The sequence below is a fragment of the Eulemur rufifrons genome, chromosome 18, assembly GCF_041146395.1.
Source record: "Eulemur rufifrons isolate Redbay chromosome 18, OSU_ERuf_1, whole genome shotgun sequence".
Classification (NCBI taxonomy): Eukaryota; Metazoa; Chordata; class Mammalia; order Primates; family Lemuridae; genus Eulemur; species Eulemur rufifrons.
In genome coordinates, this window is record NC_091000.1 from 43,925,427 (window position 1) to 43,949,157 (window position 23,731).

At 31.5% G+C, this 23,731-nt stretch overlaps 1 protein-coding gene across 3 annotated transcripts in view; it reads right to left on the reverse strand.

Moving 5' to 3' along the window:
- The window catches only part of FSTL5 (follistatin like 5), a 642,677-nt gene that overhangs the window by 108,355 nt on the left and 510,591 nt on the right, over positions 1-23,731 (reverse strand). For all 3 annotated transcript variants that reach the window (XM_069493244.1, XM_069493243.1, XM_069493242.1), the window contains exons 9-10: positions 6,090-6,251; positions 2,629-2,763 (exon numbers count right to left, since the gene is read on the reverse strand). In XM_069493244.1, the coding sequence (XP_069349345.1) occupies positions 2,629-2,763; positions 6,090-6,251 (297 nt within the window). The remainder of the gene's footprint in view (positions 1-2,628; positions 2,764-6,089; positions 6,252-23,731) is intronic.

A 23,731-nucleotide genomic window follows, 5' to 3' on the forward strand; every position in this document is an offset into this window, starting at 1 on the left:
TACAAAATGTATGCTCTTCTGAATCTGCTTTTTTAGTTGTATATTGTATGTATCCTACCACTAACAAAAGAAAAATCCCTGAAATTATTTTTAGTAGATTTGAAAAAATCAATAAGTTTTTCAATTCGTGCAAGGAAGAAGAGTGAAGACATCACTTACTGGTCTGTGACTGGTTCTTTTGGTTTTCTTGAAACCATCTGTTTGTCAAAATACAAATGTGCTAGGAATAATTAATATTGGTCTCTGTCCATGGAATTACTAGAAGAGAATCCAGAGCAATTTTTAAAATGGGGGTTACAAAAGGCATTAGTTTTCACTAATATGATCTCCACCTGGTTTTGGTTTTATATTGTTTACAGAATCCTGACAATTTACTCACTACTAGGAATCATCCCAAGGAAAACTGTCTTCTACCAATTAGACATTATTACATTTTCAGTTTACATTCTTCAGTAATTACTAATATTTTACTCAGCTAGTTTAATTATTTTTATCGTCTTGATTGTAATTACGTACATTATTTTCTAAAAATGGCCCTTTTACATCAACAGCATATATATGATAAGTTCTTAATTATGAATGTAGCAAATACGTAGAACACAAAGCAAAAATTAAGGGCATTTATTTAAATCAGATGTAAAGTTTATTAGTCCAAAGAAACTGTATTTTCATGCATTCTACTATAAAAAATAGTAGAATATAAACATGAATCAGTAAATGCTTGAGACTTTCAGGTTACCACTGAAATCTGTTAGTTTCTAATTTTGATCCTTGAATAGGTTGCACAATTTAAATACACAGGTTACATCTATAAATGTGTTAATTATGTATTTAGAAAAAAAAATCTCCAAATCTTTCACTTGTATTGTGTCTTTCCTATGAGATGACTTTGAAAGTTCCATAAATACAAATATAGTAAGGTCTGCACTGGTATAGCTCATAAAAATACTGCTTCTAATTTTAACAATATAGTGCTAACATATAATCTCAACAATCTATTTTAAATGTATCATTTTGACCAGTAAGAGCTCGAAGTGATAAGTAAAATACATTAAAGAGAGAAAGTATTTCAGAAACTCTTTATAACCAAATACATTCATATGACTAAAGTTATGAATAAAATTATATTAAATCTTCCTCTAAAATTTTTCTGGAATTTATTAATATATGCTAAAAGATTGCTTATGTGTTTTATTCTTGTAGCTAGGTAAAGATACTAAAAAATGCACAACAGATAGTATTAATAAAAGAAAATAAGAATATAGAGTTATTAAAGTGTTTCAAAAATATCATCATAAAGGACAAAGAAAATTTGTTTTCAATTACTTGTCACCTAAAATTAATTTTCAACAGAAAGTGAATTACAAATTGGCATTTGGCAGGAATACATATAAGGAATAAAATAAGGAAATTATGGTGGACCTCATTCAGGTCATTAAATCTATTACAGCTTTCTTTTTACTTTTTCTACTTTGAGACTTTTATTTGTAAATATTTGCTTATAATGACGGTTGTCCTAGTCAGACGAAATATAGATAAAGGTACGCTGGTAGTCAGGACTCAGGTAAGGCCTTCCTTACTGGTTGGATTCACGCATATGTATACACACTCATTGATTTAAAAGGGAATAGCAATGACTCCTGGGTTGATGCTTCAAACTTGTTCAAAAACTGGGTTCAAAAAAATGAACCTGCTAAATAAGAGGATCCTAAAATATCAGACCCTTGCAAAACTTATATTAATAGGAGCATAACAAATCAGACTGAAGAGCAGACAGCAAAGGGAATAGTCACTCCAAGTACATCCAGATCCTATCCCCAAACAACCATATTGAGTCATGTGCTGACCAGGGAAAGAAAATACATGTGCGTTTGCCTACAGAGAGTTACTTGATAAATGCTGTAACAGTATTATGAGTTCCAAGCAATTCAGCTGTCCTGAAAAACAACAATCCATCTTTGCATTCCACCCCATCCATATCCTTTTGCCAAGTAATTAAAAAAAAAAAAAGGACAGGGTATTTTTCTTATAACTTCAGGAGACAATCAGACTACATGAACTGTGATGACAAAGGATTTCCAGCATTAAACCAAGAACAGCTACAGAGTAGTGTTGGTGCTGAGAGCAGGGAGTGTCTTGGGGTAGCAGTAACCACAATGCCTGCTGCATAGAAGGGCTGCTATATAGCTACTGGATCGGTGACTACAGTGCAACTGACAGAAAAAGAAAGATAGCAATTTTTTCAACCTATAGGATACACTTTAGATATACTTGGAAGCCTTGATCTCCCCAAATATCATTGAGGAGAGGAACTTTGCAAGGGATTTGATTCGTGATTGAGCAAATAGGAAGACAGAACCTGAAACATTTCACATGCACTTGCAAAGAAAAGAAAATTATTCTAGTGTTGTAATGAAAATTACACAAGCTTTTTCTTTTTTTAAAAAAATCTACTTTTAGTATTTCAAGAGTCCTACATATTGAAAATTATTTGTTTTGATGTGTTGTGCATTTCACAGTTTTCTGGTGCCTTTGCTTTTTGAAAAAAGCTGTAACAAATGTATGCTCCAAAAATCTGTAACGTATGGGGTGTGTGTGTGTGTGTGTGTGTGTGTGTTCAATACATACGGGTCTTTCTAGCAGAATCTTCCACAAAAAGAGAAGAGATGTCTTCATCCACTCCTGCTTCATTCCTTGCGATACAAGTGTAGGCTCCTGTATCTTCATAGCGCACATTGCTTATGTGAACCTCACTGCCATTTGCTGAAAACAGAAGGCAAATGCAACTTGTCAACTACAATTTTAGTTTTGGTACAGTGCTTTCTGATTACACAGTCAAACAGTTCTCTTAGCTTGTCCTAATTAAACTGCTTTCCTTCCTACTTCCACACTTGGAGTCATGCCAAATTATTCCAGACGCATTTAAGCATTTCATAAACTGTGCTTTCATCCTATTGCTGAGAACCCAAAACTCTATATCCAATGCACATACTTTATATTTTATATCATTGCCTATTTTCTGCCTTGTTAATGACATATTTCATATTGATAGATATAATTTTAGTTATATATTTACTTATAATCAGAATTCACGTTTCCTAAGAGTTTATGGAAATGTAAATAACAGCAATATGGTTCATTTGCAGGAAAATACATATGAAAAGACATTTTCATAGAGAATTAATTGAACATCATGCAAATATAATATTGCCATCCTTCAAGCTAATTATTGAGTTCTAATTATATATCTGTAATTATTAGGTAAATAGGACAGAAAGATAATACATGATTTGTCTATAAGAGTTACAGTCTTTTTTCAGAACTATACCTAAAATAAACTATATTATAATATGAAAATTAATATAGACAATGTATGACCAAATGGGTAAGGGAGTGATTAATCCAACTTTTAAATTTTTGCGGGATAGTATTTCAAGCTAATCCTTCAATAATGAGTCGCATTTCCCAACATGGAAATCAGGGTATAATTAATCATTTACTACATATTAGCAACATGATAGGTACCTTCCCATATATTATACCTTAATCATCCCTGATGATATTTAATTATCAGAGGAAGAATTTGAGATTCACAGAATGAACTCATGCAAGTCACTCAACTCTAAGGGTGAAGGCTGGACTCTTGTTCTATGTGACTCTAAAGCTCAGTATATGGTGTAGTCATTTGTTTAGTTTTCTTTTCTTTTCCTTTTTTTTTTTCATTTCTTCCTGTGCACACATCTGTGTGCATGCCTCTGTGTGTGTGTTCGTGTTCCATGTTACACAATTATAAGAAGACAATGTGCAGTCGAATGAAACAGGACTATTTGTGACAGGTAGAAGATGTATTTAATTGGTGTAATTGAGTTTGGAGACAGAAGGGTGGAAAACCAATGGGAAAAGAGCTTGAATGCCATCCCTCGCAGCCAGGAGCTCTCAAGGGATGTGAGCGAGATATAAAGAGGCAGTGGGTGTTTGGGGAGGAATAATTATTTGAATCACTTGAACCCCTTTCTCAATTTATGAATGCTTATTGCACATCCCTGTTGCTCTCCATCCTTTCTTGAGAATCAGTACTCCAAAATAAGGGTTAGCAGGTTTTTGTTTTGTTACAAAAGGCCAGATATTAAATATTTTAGACTTTGTGGATCATAAAGTCTCTGTGACAACTACTCATCTTTGCCATAGCCATATATGATATTTAAAAAAAAAAACAATGAGTGTGGCTTTATTCTAAAAACAAAAACCAAATTATACAAGCAAAAATTGTTTTTAAATGTTACAAGGACAAGCTGATCACCTAACATGTATACACATATGAATGATCTTCCTTGACCTTTCTATACACGTCCAATTGTGGAACTGTTTCTGCATTTTTAACTTTTTCTTTTCTTCTGAAGTGTCCCCTGGACTCCTGTCTCTTTGATGACTTTTAATCTCCATGTATTATTTATCTTCATTTGCCTGCTAATAAAATATTTGTGCTTTCTCAGGATTTTACTTCCTCTCACTCATGCATTATGCCATCCGTTGCCACAGTTATTCAATTAGTGCCTAGACTTGACCTTCACACTCAAATGCTAAAGAAGCATCTGATCAATGAGTGGATGATTAGGTAACTGCGGTGTTTGGTAATACATAATCATGTATTAAACCACATGCAATTTTGTAATCCTTTGTGCTCAGATTTATGTCTTAAATTGTTCTCTCTAATTTTCTTTTATTTTTTGTCATATTCCCTCAAAACTTTACCTATGTTCTCCTGTCTTTAAAATTGACAATAACTATTTTGCAAGGGCCTCTACTCTTTCATTGTAGAGCCTGAGGTGTCACAATTCCCCAAATTTGTTTTCCTGCATAATCCTGGAAGCAAAAATATGGTATGCTTGTATAATATGGTTTGCTCCAATTGAATGGGCAAGAGATACTAAAATAAGTAGCTACTTAGACTTTTCTTAATTTAATTTCTCTTGAACGTATCAATCTTCTTATCTTAGATTATAGACACCAAGATGTAATTATTAGATATAAGTTGTAAATTTGTCAATCCTACTTACAGTAATTTACTGATTTCTAGGAATCAAGTTTTTAAAGTTCAAGAACACTTTTAGAGACATGTCATTTTTGACTTGCAAAAATAAGTAAAAGTTTGAAAAAGCTTTATTTAAAAATTTATAATGATTAAACATATTCATTATTAAAGTAGAATAATAATAGAATTCTATGTTTAGGGAAATAATAAAAAATGAAAACATATCCATTTCTAGAATGATAAATTGAAGAAATTTAAAGGCATGGAATAAGGAATATAATGCCTATGCAAGAGAAACTCCAGTAAAATGACGTCATGTATGTAACTCCTAACAATGGAAAAAATATTTGTGTATTTTTTTACTGCCAGTATAATCAACATATCATATGTAACTGCTTTTGCACTATTCAAATTATTTAACCATACAAAATTTTCTGCTTTTGTTTTTTATTTTCCACTTATTTATGATTGTTATAATCTATATAATGATTGACTAATCATGTCTACACATTAGATATTAGAACATACAAAATATTTCGTATATTAGAATGTAATAACTTAACTTTAATGAAATGTAAGTGCAAAACATATTTAGTAACTTTTCAATATTTTTCTCTTCATTTACCAAATATGCTGGAAAACATTCACTAAAAATTTCTGTATTATTGAAAGTCTTTATAATACATATTTTCATGTGTTATTTAAACATTTAAAATGTAACTTAAGAAATGTATTTCTTTGAAGAGATCCAATTATTCTGTTCAGTGTATCTGCTATAATTCATAGGACAAGTATTTAAAAGACATATAATTTAATATTTTACTTATTACCAAAATAATGACATAATTAATCACTGTGACAAGACTATTACTTAAAACATTAAAAATATTAAAGGACCCTTTCAAATGTAATCTCTTAGATATGACTACATTTTTTCATATTCATGACATTCTGTTGCCACCAAGACTCATTTTCTTTTTTTCCAAAAAATATAAGATGTATTATAAATTTTCTACCTGGTCATTTAAAAGAAAAAAAAAATGCAAGCAAAAGGCACCTTGAAGTGTGAGTTGTTTGGACAGCTTTGGTGTAATATCAATTCCATTCTTCAGCCAGCCAAGCTGAGGGTTTGGTATGCCCTCTGCATGGCACCTGAGACTTGCAGTCACCCCAGGCTCTCTCGCCTGACTCTCTGGATACACCCGGATGACTGGAGGAACTAAAAAAAAAAGAAAGAAAGAAAAAGAAAGTGAATTAGTGATTCATATCATATTCACCTTCAATTTTTCAAAGGAAACAAAAATCGCAATATGAGAAGTCATAGATTATACATTTTAATGATGCTGCATGTTTTTACAGATCTTAGTTTCCAAATACTATCATATTTTCCACTAAAATATACCCGCGTTACTTGGATAAAGGCTATTCTGGGACTGTGCCAGGGAAATTACAAGATCAACCTGGGATATCTTGTTTCAGAAATTAAAGAAGTCCTCAAGGAATGCTGACACATGCCAAAAGGACACAGAAACCAGTGCAAAGAGGCTACTATCTGCAAAATATGGGACAATTTGAGCACTGAAATAATTATCAATTATAAGGGAGTATAAGGAATTAAATAAAGCTCTATACATTCAGTTATATAAATGAATATATAATGGGAGAGAAAGGAAAGCTTTTCTTTACTATACTATGTTGAGAAATTAAGACAATAATTCCAATTATAATAGTATCCAAAACTAAAATATTTAGAAATAAATTTAACCAAAAAGGCGCAAGATTTTCACACTCAACACTATAAACGTTGTTGAAAGGATTTAAAGAAAACCTAAATAAATAAAAAGACATCTTGTGTCCATGGATTGAAAGAATTGAATGGTAAGATGTTAAGAATTATCGGTAAGATGGCAGTATTTCCAAATTTATTTATAGGTACAATGTACTACTTATCAAAAGTCTAACTGCATTTTTTTGCATAAATAAAATATCTGATCGTCAGATTGATATGAAATTACAGGAGGCTGCAAATAGCCAAAAAAATTGTGAAAAAGAAGAAGAAATATGGAGGATTCCTGTCTACTGATTTCAAATATTCAATGAAGCTACAGTAATCAAAGCAGCATAATACTGACACAAGGATGGAATAGAATTGAGCATGCAGAAATAAACACATACATCTATGATCAATTGTTTCTTTACAAGGTGCCAAGAAATAGATTTTTCAAGGAAGTCTGGGATAATTAGATATCCACATGCAAGAAAATAAACCTGGACTCCTACCTTATACCAAACACAAAATTAAATTTAAAATGAATCAAAGACATAAACGAGGAGCTAAAACAACAAAACTTTTAGAAGAAAACATAGCATAAATATTTCTGACCTTGGATTTGACAATAGTATCTTAGATATGATCCCCAAAGCATAAGTAACAAAATAAATTAATTAAAATTCATCAAAATTATTTTTTTGTGCATCAGACACTATTGAGAAAATGTAAATATAACTCACAGAGTTGGAAAAAAAATTTGCTAGTTCTTTCTAAGACTAGTATCTAAATATATAAAGAACCATTACAAATTAGCAAATAAAAAGCAAACAACTTTTAATTAAAATATGGGACAAAAGACTTGAATAGTCATTTCTCCAAAGAGCACATGCAAATGGCCAATAAGAACATGAAAAGATGTCCAAGACGTAAAGAAAGGAGGAAAAAAAGGAAATTCAAATCAAAACAACTATGTGATGCAACTTTACATCCACTAGGATAAGTATTAAAACAAACAAAAAATAGAAAATAATGTGTGTTGTTGAGGATGAGGGGAAATTGGAATCCTGCTCTTTGCTGGTAGGAATGTAAAATGATACAGCCATACAATAAAAGGGAATGGAGTAGTATTGCATGCTATAATATGAATATTGAAGGTACTATGCTGAGTGAAAGAAGTCTGACTCAAAAGGCCACATATTATATGAGTCCATTTACATGACATGTCCCAAATGGGCAAACCCATTGAGATGGAAAGCAGATTAGTGGTTGCTAGGGACTGAGGGAAAGGAGAAATGGAGAAAGACTGGTTAAGGGATATAAGGTTTATTTGGGGGGTGATGAAAATGTTCTAGGATTAGATAGTGGTGATGGTTGCATAACATTGTGAATGTATTATACTATGAGCCACTGAATTGTACATTATAAAATGGTATGTAAAATTCATCTTAATAAAAAAAAAGACAAAGATAGGCTAAAGAAAAATTCAAAAGTAGATTAAAAGAGACTAAAGAGTGATGATAACAAAATGTAATGTGTAAATCAAGATTGGATCTTGGACCAGGAAAAGAAAGCTATAAAGCAATTATTGGGAAAATTGACAAAGTATGAATATGGACTGTGTCCTCCATAATGGGATTCTGTTAATGTCACATTTCCTAATTTAATAATTGCATTCTGACTACTTTTCTCTAAAGTACTTTTCTCTAAAAAAACCCAGTTTCTGAATTAATTAGTGATAAAAAGAAAAATTATCTCATATTTATTTTCAGTTACATATATAAAATCACTGACATTAAAAATAAGACAATATTAGACATAACTAAAAAAAAATAGTTAAAAATGAAATCTGTATCAATTGAGAACTTCCTGCTTCCAGTAATGTTGGAAAAGTGGTTTTGATTGATTCCAATCTTCCTGAAGATAATTAAAATCCTGGAAACGTTTACAAAAAGCATTTTTAGAAAGCATAAGTAACCTAGGAATATAGTAAATGGCAGAATGAATATAATAGAAGGAACTTTAAGGCTCATGGAAGTAAGCTAGAGCTGTTTCTGAACCAAGAATATTTCCCAAACCAGGTAAAGATTCCAAAAGTCAGAAATGATTTCTAGTCAAAGGTTCTGTGTGTGTGTGTGTGTGTGTGTGTGTGTGCAATTTAAAAATTAATTCAAAATTCTAGGAGGTTTTGTTTTCATTTTTTTAATCCACTACTTTATTAAGTGTTTCCTTAAGTTCTAGCCCTGCTGCTGCATTGAATCAGATACACTGATTTCTCTCTTCTACCCTACTCAACCCCAAAGTTTTTGGGAAACCTGAATTATTTACTTATTTATTTATGGCTTACAAACACATGCCAATATCAACTGATTCTGGTAGGCAACCTGAATTGAAGGTAATGGGCTCAGTATTATATTTTCACAATAATTTAGGCTGGGAAACCCAGCATAGTAACTCTATCTCTAGACCCAGTCATGGGATGCATTACATTGAAATGACCAAAAATTGCCCAAAGACTCACTGCTGGACTTCTGGAAGTCTTAAGTGCCTTGCAAAAGTAGATGAAATGCCTCTCTTGAAGAATGTACTATCTTCATGTTTCAAAAAATTTTAAAGTAGTTTATAAAATAAAGTTTGCAGCATACAATAAAATACATCAAGGCTCCATCAAGAAAATACAATTTTAACCAATAAAAACAACAGTCAAGTGACATAAAACCATAAACTTTTAGTAAGTGAAATTATCATACACTCACCCATGCTTCCTATGTTTAAGGAGTGAATAGTTGAATACAAAAAATATCAAAAAGTTGAGAAGCTATAAAACATAATGTCACTCTAGCCCGAGTGACAGAGCAAGACACTATCTCAAAAAAAAAAAAAAAAAAAAATACTGTTGCAGCTAAGAAAAATCAATTAGAAGTGTTAGTAATTTTTTTTAAAAGCCAATCACAGAAATTGTAAATTCGATCTTTGTATTTAACTTCAGATTAGCCAAGCTGAAGGAAAAAACTACCTAATAGAAAGTTAGGTCAGGAAAAATAATATCCATAATAAAGTACAGAGGTATAAAAAATAGGAAATACAGATGAAACAGTAAGTGAATACAGTATAGATTAAGAATATCTTATTTTGTATTTATCTGGAGTGAAAGAAGGGAGCAATATTTGAAATGATAACTGCTGTGATATTCTTAAATATGTGTAAGGCATAAACCAGAGATTCCAAAAGCCCAAAGATAAACTTCTTTTAAAAGTTACATATGCACATTATAGTTAAACTGTTTACCAAAGAAAAAGAGAAGAATAATAAAAAAGCAATCCCAGAAAACAAAATGGCACATAAAGAAAGTCAGACTGAAAGCTAAATTCTTACAGAATGGTGAAGAGTAAAGAGAAAAGATTGTAAGCAACTTCATGTCAATACATAACCATAAATTCAATGAACACATTTCTAGAAACACAAATGTTTAGCAGAACTTACACAAAAAGTAACATAAAATCTGTGTTATAACATTTAAGTAATTTTATGCACCAGTAAAAACTTTTAACCAATGAAAACTTCAGAATTTTCCAGAAATAAAGAAGAAATAACACAAATCTTAAACTATTCTAGAGAACAGAAGATGGGTGGAGCTTGGGGGGAAGGTATTCTTTGGTAGTGTTAAAATATCTCTACCAATTTGTTGACACTCGTATCTTCTGGTGGAGTGAACCTCCTCACCTTAGCTATGCACTGGATTTAATGACTCACTGTTAATGAACAGAGTATGACAAAGTGATGGCACAAAATATCCAACTTTGGGTCATAAAAGTAATTGCAATACCCTCCTTGCTCTCTTGCTTTTGAAAAAAGTAAGCTGCTATGTTATAAAGGTACTAAGTCAGCTTTATGGAGTTGCTTATATGTCAAACAACAGAGAGAGACCCCATGACAACAGCCAGAAAAGAACTAAGGCCTCCTGCCAGCAGCCATGTGAGTGACTCATCTTGGAAACAGATCCATCAGCCTCAGTCAAGCTTTCAGCTGACTGTGTCTCTGATCAACATGTTGACTGCAGGCTTAGAAAGGAACTCACGTCAGGAACACTGAGCTAAGTTGTTTTCAAATCATTTTATTATCTCATTCTCTATTTTTATCTCATACGACTATTTTCCCACCATTATATCATAAGAAAATAAACATTTATTGTTTTAAGCTACTAAGTTTTTAAGTAATTTATTATGCAGCATACATAGATAACTAATGAAACTCCCAACTCTTTTTTAGAAGATGCATAAGCTTAATACTAAAATCTGACAAGGATATTATAAGAAAGAATAATTATTGGTCAATTTCACTCATGAAAATAGGTGAAAAAGTCCCAAACAAAATATTATTAAACCAAATTTTTCAGAATATTAAAATGGTAATATACTATGACATATTGGGTTTATTATAGACATTCACAAGTCACTCAATATAATTTACCACATAAACAGTTTAAAGAAAAAACGTGTGATCCTCTCCATAGTTGCAGAAAAATCATTTACTTTTAACAAACAAAAAAGAGGGTATATTTTCCTTATTATGGTAAAAATTATTTTAAGTCTTTGTAAATGGCATGACTGAGCAAATTACAAGAGTCTATGAATGGTGAGATAAGTGAATTTGGTTAAGTTTGCATAATACAAATTTATATATTTGTAAATACCTGTAATGAACATTGAAAATATTTTAAGTAATGTCATTTAATAAAGCAATCAATATATTAAGTATCTAGGAATATATTTAACAAATAGTGCAAAAAATTTTAAATATTATTTAAAAGTAATATTGAGAAAAATTAAATAAGAACTAAATCAATAGAGTAATAAACCATGTTTGTGGCACCTTTAGCTATCATTTCTTCTAGTTATCATTATATTAATTTTAGCCATCCGAAGTTCTTTGTTCATTTGCATTAACTTCAGGAACAGTTAAACCAATTTTTGTAAAAACCATCTAAATATTGTGTGTCTTACAGAAATGCTCACTTTTATTTGTTTTATTTAATAGTCATATATTGATTACCCAATATTTGTGATAATCTCTAAAATGGTAGGTTGACACATGGGACAGGATGTGGTTTGTATGTACTGTTCAATAACAGAAACAAAGAAGCAAATAACCGTACCATAACATATTGCGTCCTGCAGTAACGTTGATAGAAGTTGTGATGGTTACAGAAAAAAAGGAGTTAATCAACATAGAATGCTTTAAGGGAAACTGTTCGAAATGGATTTTGCAGCATTTTGGGGAGTGTGACAGACACATTAGTGAATGTGCTTGTGGGGGAAGCATTTACAACAGATGCAAAATGCTGAGTATTATTTTATTTCAATGAGTTTATGCTTCTTGAACTTGAGCTGTGTCATAGGTGGATATATATCACATGCAATTATACTGAGAGTCAATAATTCAATTTGCCACCAAGAGTGCTGAGAGAAATCCTGCATTTGTTCAATAAACATACATGTATTGATTATTTACTAGTGCCAGACATTCCAAGAACATTATAAATGCCATTATAATGTACTATGCCTTGTTGGAAATTGTCCAGGAATTATGCAATGATGGACTATTAATTATATAATGTTCAAACAATCATGCAACTTAAATTTTTGAAGTTAGATGAGAATTTGAGTATATTAGGGAAAATGGCTTAGACATTTTAATTCTATATCTAAAAGCATACTGTTCTTTTCAAGGAAAACTAATATACTATCTCTAATATAAATATTAAATCTATTCACACTGAAGCAAGTCATTCTAGATAGCTCAATTTTTTAAACTGTAGAGTGTGGTCGTTTTACATACTTGGTATTTAAGATGCATATTTGTTTTTATGAAAGTCTTTCTCAGGTGAATTTTAGACCTCAGATTTTGAAACTTCTATAATAATGAAAACACTTATATCTGTGGTCCTTCAATGACATTTAAATTGAGATAAATAATGAGTTTATATCTTCATTCTGCTACCCAATAGTTACGAGATTTTGAGCCCATTTTTAAACCTTTATGAACTTTCATTTTCTTATATGTAAAATAGATATTGTATCATATTTTAAGGTTTTGAAAATCAAATGAAATTATAAACGTGAAAAAGCTTCATATATTTTAAAGCAATTCATGATATGAGACAGATAGATATATATATCAAAAATAATTGGCTCCTTGCTAAAAGGCGTCTTGCCTTATTTAGTTCTTGTGTCCCCATACATATGTGGGTGACTGAAGCACTGTGGAGCACCGAGAAGTGGTCCAGGCGATGCGTTGTTACAGGCTTATCACATCTATCCATTTTTCACTCTTGTACTTTAGCATTTGCTATTTATTAAGAGAATGACCATGAAAACGCAGACTGCATTTGCCTTAGTAAGAATGTGACTTGGGAAAGAAAGAAAAGTACTCCAGTTCTCAAAGACGTTTCTGTAGTAGATATCTTATTTATCAAAAGACAATGGACATACAGGTTTTGAACACCTGGACCATCCCGCTCTTTGTTTAATGTATATACTATAAACTCCCTGATATCTTTTTCATTTTCAGCCATCAGAATGCCAATCAAAGACGTAACGTCAGCATCCAATCTGAGACTTGCTTTGGTGAGTCAAAGCCAGCCCAAAGTTAATTTCACCTCTCTTCTTTTCAGCGTCTGGATGATCGATTGTATACACAAATTTGATTGACTACTGAATAAGTGTCAATCTTCCAGATCTACTGAAAATATAAAAGCCATGCAAACCTAGAGACTAGTTGAAGCCACCAGGTCAGGATATAGATATACCTATCACCCCACTGGTCCCTTAGTTCCCTTTCTAGGCTGCACTCTAGAGATATTAGACTAGACTCATATCAACTACACAGAGACAGAAGAGGGTGAGGCTCCTCAGAAAGGCCAAATAACACTTTGAGCCCACAGCTGAGACTCAACCTTGTATATTGTCTTACTATTCTTAGGAGCAGGAAAATAATAGAACTTTTAAAGCTCTAAGCACTAGAAGAAATCTGCTGCACCATTTTCCCCTCTTCCAAATATAATTCAAAAGAAATACAGTACACAAAAACATGCACAACCACAGAGAGTCAAACCAGGTTTGAAGTTTTTTCACTTGATGACTACTTAAATAGTTTTTTTAAACATTAAATACACTTTGAAAAATAGTTATTACATTAATTCTGTGCCTGCTTTCCTGGAGACATAAAGCACATATCTAGGCTCTCCTGATATATAGAGAGCTGAGTAGTTTTTGTAACATTTTATTTTATCAGTGGTTAAAACAAATAACTTTTTAAAAGAGATATGTTAATATACTTGTGGAAAACCCACATCACTATAAGATGTGGAGTACAAAAGACTCTTTAAAATATTCAAACCTAATCTTTAATCTTTTAACAACTAGGGAGTTAGAAGATGAGCTTTTTAAAAAAAAGACATACAGAAAACCAGAATAGATAACAATTCTCAATAAATATTTAATAAGAGAAAGTTTATCTTGCTAAAAGATTTGTAGTCAAAGTAAGGATCAATGCTTCTTGCAACATTTTCTGGAGTAGCAAAAAATTGAGACAATCTACAAATGTTTGAGAGTCACTTCAATGAGAATAATAGATCCTATATTATTCATGGTAAAAAATGTAGATATTGTATGGGCCACTAATACCATCACTGATACTCCCCAAAGGTAAACTTTTCATATAAGATGTTCAGTTCCCCTCCTGTCTTCCTAGATGCTTCTACTTTATTGATATAATCATGAATGGACAGAAAGAAAATCAGTGAATAATAATTTTTGTCATGTGAAACTTTAATACTCAAATAGATAATATGTATTTTGGGAAAAAATAATACTGCTATGTAATATGTGTCTCACTTTGTTTATCAGTGTTAAGTGGTGTTCTGAAACGTATCTCTTAACTGACAGGATTGAAAGATAAGTGATTGGCATAACAACTATTTAACCTCAGTGACAAGCTACACATTTAAAAGGTTACTTTTCCCGGGATACATATTATGAAATATAAATGAGGATTGATAGCAGCCTGAATTAAAAAGTCAATAATCCTTTAGAGAACATTTCAAACCATTTGTTACAGTCATTTTTAGTTAGGAAGTACACTCTATGAACTTGGCTTTTCCTTTCTATTGGCAATGCATGAAAAAAGAAACTGATGAAGACCACCAAAGGGTTTTCACATTGGATTTAGAACTCAATTTACCATGAAAAACTTTAAATAGGCACCTGATATTTTATGCAAAAGTTGATATTTAAAGGTAAGTTTCTATGCACTGAATATTTCCCGATGATATTTGATGTCTCATTAAAATAATTGAGGAATTGCCTTCAACTTAAATAGTTTAAATTCATTGGTTTATTTGATATATTATCAAATAAAATCAAATAATATAAATTCCAAATAATATAATGCGGTGTTTATGTATACACCAACATGTTGAATAGTTGAGGTTACACATTTTTATAATTTATTCCAAAAATATATTCTAATAAGTTTCCATTACTTAAAATGGAAAGGGATACAAAAGGATGTAAATATATAAGTTTTAATCATGAATAAAATTTTATCGGTTTATTTTGAATGGATTTTTTTTTTTTAAATGATCTCTCTGTTTCCGTTTCCCCAGGTAAAGTGCAGTGGCGTCATCATAGTTCACTGCAATCTCAACCTCCTGGGCTTAAGCAATATTCCTGCCTCAGCTTCCCAAAGTGCTGGGACTACAGCTACACACCACCACACCTGGCTAATTGTTTCAGTTTTTTGTAGAGACAGGGTCTCCCTATGTTGCTCAGGCTGGTCTCAAACTCCTGGCCTCAAGCAATCCTCCCACCTGGGCCTGGCAAAGTTCTGGGCTTACAGGTGTGAACCACTACACCTGTCCTTTGAGATTTTTTATTTTTTTTTCCAGAGTATTACTGGGGTACAAACACTTTGGCCACATAAATTGCCTTTGCACCACTGAATCAGAGCTACAAGCATGCCCATCCCCCAGATAGTGCGCACCGCACCTGTTAGGTATCAGTTTAGCCATCCCCTCCTCATCCCTCCCACCTGTCCGACACCCTGTAAATGTTCCTTCCATATGTGCACATAAGTGTTGATCAATTAGTACCAATTATCCTGGATGGAGCAGGAGCTCATTCTTCTAAATGAAGTATCACAAGAATGGAAAAACAAGCACTACATGGCCTTTGAGTTTTAAAATAACAATATACAGATATTCACTGAGCAACTTCAGAGTGTAGTGCATTGTGTTAGTGACTTTCTCTTTCCCTCTTTCACTTGCTCTCCTTTTTATATTAACAGGGTGATCCTCAACCTTTTTGGCACCAGGAACCGGTTTCATGAAAGACAATTTTTCCATGGCAGAGGAGGTGGGGGAGTGGGGTGGTTTCGGGATTATTCAAGAGCCTTACATTTTTTGTGCATTTTATTTCTATTATTACACTGTAATATATAGGGCAATAATTATACAACTCACCATAATGCAGAATCTAATGTTGCCATTGATTTGACAGCGGCAGAGCTCAGGTGGTGATTCTAGAGATAGGAAGCAGCTGTAAATACAGAGGAAGCTTCGCTCACTGGCCCTGCTGCTCACCTCCTGCTGTGCAGCCTAGCCAATAACAGGCAACTGACTGGTACCAGTCTGTGGCCAAGGGGTTTGGGACCCAGTATTAACATGTCCAGGGAGTGCTGAGTTCAAGTTGAAATTAGCCAAATGGAGCACTGAAAAAAAAATGCATTCCTAGCTTAAATTGTCTCACAGGTCCTGATCATAAATTAAATGTTTCCATAAAAATATCTACTGGAATTCAACTACTTCATATCCCATTTACATTATGGATTAGATTTTTAGGAGTAATACATAAGGCATATTAGAGATCCCAGAAAAATTCTATTGTAAAATGTTAAGGTCAAATAAATTAGTGTGTTTATAGTATTTTGGAGTATTAATAATTCATCTCAAATATATGTAACCTCTCAAGGAAACTGAACTATTTATGTTGCTCAGTTAAAATAAATGATATCACCATGTCAATAAATTGAACAAATATAATGAAATTTTATTTAGTTTATCTTATAGTTCCTAGAGCATAAAATGTGAATAATCAGATACTATATATGGATGGCAAGTTGTTCTAAGAACACTTTAGACTAATACATTTTAACAAATTATAGAAATTTAAAAATGGAGTTGGGGTTCTGGTACTTTAAACAAACATAGAAATAAAAAAATAGATAAACTAAAGAAAATATTATAATTGGCATAATTACATTTGTTCAGGTCTTTCTTTCTGGAAATTTTGGTGTCTATATGGAATTCTTGTAAACATTTATCAACCCAAAACCATAATGTATTTTATAATGATAATACACACAAAACTGTGGTGGTAGACAGCTATATTTCTTTTCTTTTCTCTTTTTTATTTCAGCTTATTATGGGGGTACAAAAATTCAGGTTACATATGTTGCCCATGTACCGCCTATCCCCCCAAGTCAGAGCTCCAGGCGTGTCTGTTCCCCAGACAGTGCGCACTGCACTCATCATGTAGGTATATATCCATCCCTTCCTCGCATCCCCCCCTCCCCGAGTCAGCACCTTCAAGCGTGACCATTCCCCAGACAGTGCGCAACGCACTCATCATGTAGGTATACACCCATCCCCTCCCCCCACCCCCCACCTCAGTCTAATATCCGATTGGTATCATTCTCAAATGTGCATTTAGGTGATGATCAGGGAAACCAATTTTCTGGTGAGTACATGTGATGCTTGTTTTTCCATTCTTGGGATACTTCACTTAATATAATGGGTTCCAACTCTCTCCAGGAGAACCAAAGAGATGTCGTATCACTGTTATTTGTTATAGCTGAGTAATACTCCATGGTATACATATACCATAATTTACTAATCCAATCATGAATTGATGGGCATTTGAGTTGTCTCCACATCTTTGCGATTGTGAATTAGTACTCTGCGTTGTGACAGCTATATTTCTCAAAGGCCCATAATAACTTCATTATATTATATTAGAAGAGATAGATCAGTGCTTCTCTCAATATTAGGAAGGATCTAATAGAATCCATTTAATGTAATAATTCTTCTAATCTAATATTAGATGTAATCTAAAGTATAAAAAGATCTCTATAAGAATAACCCTGCTTTTTTCCTCATCTTTCATACTTTTATACTGTGATCTTTCTTCAGAAGTTCCTGCATTATTTCCAGAAAATATGAGCACGGCATAACCTGGCTGCGTTGGATGCCTGATTTTAGTCAGGAGACAGAGATCACTGACCCAATACAGTGGCTTCATTCTAACTGAAAACTAAAATGAATTTAAGGTGAATAGTCAGGTCACTGGTAAGTAAACAACTAAGCACTGGCTATTTTTCCCTTTTGCTATTATCTTGTTTTCTTTTGAAGAATTCTATCACCGCTCTTCCACAAATTATTCACACAGCTGCAACTGTTAGAAAAGGTTCTAAGAAAGCTTGAGGGTAGGAATATAAATGTCTCTGAAGCAGTGCTGACTCACAGCGGCAGCTGCGTCGTTCTGTTTGCATTATGACTTTCTTTGTCATTAAAGCAACTTTCCTATGAAAAATTACAGGCTGGATTTAATAAATATTTTAAATGCTACTGAGCTTGTCCAATGCCTTTTGTCTCTGACATTATTAAAGCCATCAATTTCTCTTTAACTTTGTCCCAAAGCAGTCTTTTTATATTCATGACTTTCACATTGCCTCTTGTCAATATTACAAAACTCTCTGATCACATTATTGCAGTCTTCATGAAAGTGCAACAGATGCAACAAATGTTGGAGGCAAGATATAAATTAAGAGCAGCACTCTTACGGTTATAAACTTTTGTGAGTTTTTTATTTAATCTTCCTATTTACCCTATGGTATTCTAAGAAATCACAACTTTTTAACCTCCTTTGAAAGGAATGATTTCTCCCAGTGTAATTAAATTATATCTATTCTACTAATCCTTAAAGTTAGTGGCCTTTTTAATCTCCAATTTCAAAATCTAAAAAGCCACCATTTTTAGAAAGGCTATCTGAAACACAAAAGAAAACACAACAAAAGCATCCAAAATTATTAAACATAAGGTGTTCTCTAAACCTATGAAAGAAAACAAAAGTAAATGAGAAAAAAATCATATAGCCTGGCACATGATGGATGCTGTTTTTTATAGACTTTATTTAATTTGATTTAATACATACATGATTTAAATAATTTGTCAGGAGATCTCAAATTAATTATTTGAGGCGAGGACTATGCAATAGATATGTTACAGTAACCCCCTCCAACCAGAAAATTTAAATGCATATCTAACACTTGCTGCTCTGTTCTAAGGAATAAAATATCCAATTTCTGAGATTTGATTTCCCCATTTGTAAAATCTGAACTCCTTCTGAGGATTAAATAGATTAAGGAAACAATCTATGGTAAATTCCCAGCCCACTGATAGGCACAAATCATCAGGAAAATGTTAAGTGTCTTATACATTTTGCTTCCTGAAATTATATGATTTTTACCAGTTACATGCATAATGTCTGAGGCCTAATAAGAGGAATTGAAAATGTGTTTAATTTCATTTGTCAATACCAACTGATTAGTAGAAATGAACTTCTTAGAGATCTGAATTGAAACCACCTAAGCCCATGAATGGGTTTAATAGGAAAGAAAACTATAATTGATCAGCAATATCTATCATGATTAGGGAGAAGGAAATTGAAGCACAACATTTTCCAAACTAGTTTAATGTTCAAGATGTAACATAAACCCTATCTAAATACAATGTACAAATAGATTTCTTCAAAGCTGTCTCTAAAATACTCTGAACAGATCAAATATATCTACTCAGCTCTTTTCACTCACATTTTAACCTCACTAGTAAGTATATATATATATACCCTGTAATAAGCAATTTTTGTGACTGGAAAGTAATATAAACAACTGCATTAGTTAGGGCTTAAAAAGATTTAAAAAAAATGTCTTTCAATGTTAAATCAAAATGTGTAGAAAAATATACATGATTCTTAGAGGTTTTGCTCATAACTTTTCTTACAGCTAGTTCTCTATGTAGCCATATCTTCTAACACCATTTGTGTAAGAAATGGAAGAACTTTAAGAACATGAAAGACTATAAAATATAAAACGCCTTGTATCAGGTGGGATTATTCAAGAGCCAGATTTTTTATTACAATGTGTAACTGACTAGCTCCGTGATTTTGGGGACTCACTCCAACTCTATCAATGCCTATTTAGTCATTGGTAAAATGAACATTATGATGAAATGGCACGTGATAGCATTTTAAAATATACTATGCAGAGAGAAGTGAATTCATGATAACGTTGTTGATACAGATGTGGATGAGAATCTTTTCAATTGAGTAGGTGATGAAAATCACTAATATTAAAAATTTTGCTCAGGGATTTTCATTGCAAATGAATTTATGTAAAAATCAAAAGTTAATATACAGGTTAGAGGGTTAAATTGAGCTATAGTTATACACACATAGCTAGTCTATAATTCCAAGTATGAGATATATGTATATTTTTTATTACAGGTTTAATTCATTTTGTCAAAATGAAGTAATTTCTTCAGAAACTACCTAATTCATCTTAGAACAATTTTTATATGAACCAATATACTGAGATTGGTAAATATAATTTCCTCATTTCAGAATGAGCTTCTTAATAGGAACTATAAATGCAATCCACTTGTACTTGGCAATAGTCATGTAATACTGAGCCACATTATAAATTTAATAAAGATATGTGGATACTTAGTTTGAAAAGCACTCTTGAATAAAGCAGCAACATGCTTGCTTGACCAAACATCACTTTATTTATAGTTTAACCAAAAATAACTTTCAAAAAAATCTTTAAATTACAGAACTACAAATAAAAAAGCAGGCTTAAAAATTATGTGAGTCATATTAAGCCCAAAACTTGCTAAACAAAGAAAAAAATATATATGCCTTATTTGCACAATTTATTATGTAATTTTTCCTCATTTTTTATTGTTAAGTATACTAGGATTTTTATTTTAAGTATTCATATCTATAAAAAATTCACGGCAAACATACTAAATCTGATAACTCTAAATAGAGGAGACTTATGCTGTTATTTTGTACTTAATAAAGTTAATAATTTTTACAATATTCCCTAACTTAATGGACATTGGCACAGTTTATTTTTCCTAATCAAAACCTATTACTTTTATCTTACAAGGGGACGAAGCAAAGACCAACATGTATCCCTCTTTCATCTAAAATGATGAGTCACATGAATCCAGACCAATGCAGGCTTAAGGTCCACATTCAACACAGTCATGTATACTTGGAAGCTTCCTAAGCTTTCTCAGTTTCTTCAATCATAAAATCAGCATAATAACAATAACCTTAAAGAATTTTTGCAGATAAAAGGCAGAACATGTGTGTAGTAGAGAAGTCATAAAACAATGCTAAAAAATAGAAATTCTTTATATTGGATTTTTTTTTTAGTATTTCCATAATATTGATTTCTACTGCATTTTTTTTATTGAAAACCCATGATATAGAGCACATAAAATATTGTCTTCCTCCACCACACATTTTGACGTAATCAGTCTTAACCTTTAAATAGGAAAATATATTTATATTGGTTGAAGTTTTATTTATGCTAACTCATTGGCAAGAATAAAAAAATATTTTCCCACAGTAGGAATGGATGAAGAACATATAAGAGTCAAAAATTTATATATGCCCAATAAATAAAATAAAATTGCTTCAGGAAAAATATAAAAATAAAGAATTTATTGATAAAAGTGTTAACAATAGTGGAAATTTTAATATATGCTTTAAAAAGTAACATATGAACTGATTACAATCTAAGCAAAAATGAAGAGGATTTTAATAACTCAATCATATGTTTGAGATATACTACAGATAGACAGATGAATGTCTGGATGGCTATTACATTAGTGCTTTCTCCTTATGTATTTTTTAAAATCATAGTTGGCCCCAATGAGAATTTTTTTTTTCAATGTTATAGTAGTTGATGCTGAAAAGTGTCTGATAAAATTCATCTACCATTCTTAAAAATTCTAAATTACATATAAAAAGAATCAGGCGGTATGTTATAAAGCTTAGTTTTAAAATGCTAACTTGCATCATAAAGGACATTTCTTTTCACATCAAACAAGACAAAATAGGACTATCATCTATCATCCAAAATTGTTCAAAAATATAAATATTATAAAATAGATAATTTTTAAAAATATATATGCAGATGGTATTATGGTTTACCTCTGAAACCCGGCAGACCAAAATCTAAAAGAATTTTAATTAAAATAAAATTAGGGCTCATGGACAAATCTATCTCTGAGTAGATAATGGACATACATTTTCCATTAAAAGCAAAAAAACAAAATGTTCAAAAGAAAAGATCTAGAAGGAAAGATCAAGATTCTAATTTAAGAAAACTATAATTTTATTGAAGGACTTAGAAAATAAATAAATGGATCAACCTAGGTTCTTAGATTGGCAGATATCATATTTTTAAATAATCGTACATCTTCTTAAATAAGTTTAATGCAATTTATATCAGAATTCCAAAGGATTTGTCTTTCCTTCCTTCCCCCTTTGTTTCCTTTTTTTCCTTCTCCTTCCTCTCTAATTCTTCTCTTATTCCTTTTTTCTCTTTCTCTCCCCCCTCCTTCTTCAAATAAAAAACAAATGTGGGAAAAATACTAAAAAGAACTGATAAAATGAACACTAGTTTAAGTGCACTTCTTGTAAGGGACATTAAAATTTATTTTAAAGATATGTTAAAATCCATGGAGTGGATAGAATTGATACCAGAAAAAGATGCAACTATATACCTGCAAAATCATTTTAAATATGAATATATATAATATATGTGTGTATAATACATAAAATAAAAATAAACACTTAAAATATATGATAAAAATATATAATGATAAAAATATAAAAGATATGAAGAAGAAAGAATATCAAATTACAGAAAACATATTGTTTTATTCTTGGGTTGTATATACGAAATAGTCAATACTATTAAAAGAAAATTATATTTCTTCACACAGTACAAAAAATTTTAAAAATCTAACTGGAAAATGGATGATAAACTGAATTATAATCTAATTTTAAATACAATTATTTTAAAAAAGTGAAATACATTAAATTTTAGGATTTCATTATTTAGAAAGCATTCCTATAACTGTGGACGAAGTTGGTGATTATTTCTTTAGTAAGAAAAGAAATCCAGCAGTGAGAAAAGAAATGTTTGATAAGTGACATTGAATAAAACTGCATTTTAATTATTCAACAGAAATAGATTAGATACAATATGTAAAATATAGAAATTAAAGGATCATTGCACTTTTTTACTTAAGTATTATTAAGAAAAATTTAGTATATTAATAAGAAAAAAATGAGCAAAAGCTGTGAACAATCAATTCAAGTAATGCATCAAAATGGCTGAATATGTAAAAACATAATCATCGAAGTGACAGTCAGTGAAATTCACTTTTTTAAAAACGAGGACCCATTTTCAATATTAAAAAGATTAGTAAAAGCCATTTTCAGTGAATTTGTGGGAAAAATGGGCCCTCTCGTACATTTGTTAGTATTGGGAAAAGGAATTGTTACAAAGCTTTTAGCATAGTAATATAAAATTATATATCCAATTTTAAATGCATGTACTTTTTAATGTAGCAATTCCTCTTTGGTTAAGCTAATCTAAAGAAATGAAAGTACCAGTATGTAAGTACAAGGATGATTATGTACACAGCTGTGAATCTGAACCATCAATATTAAAACTGATGAATAAATTATCACATACCTATACTTTGAAATATTATTAATAAACTAAAAATA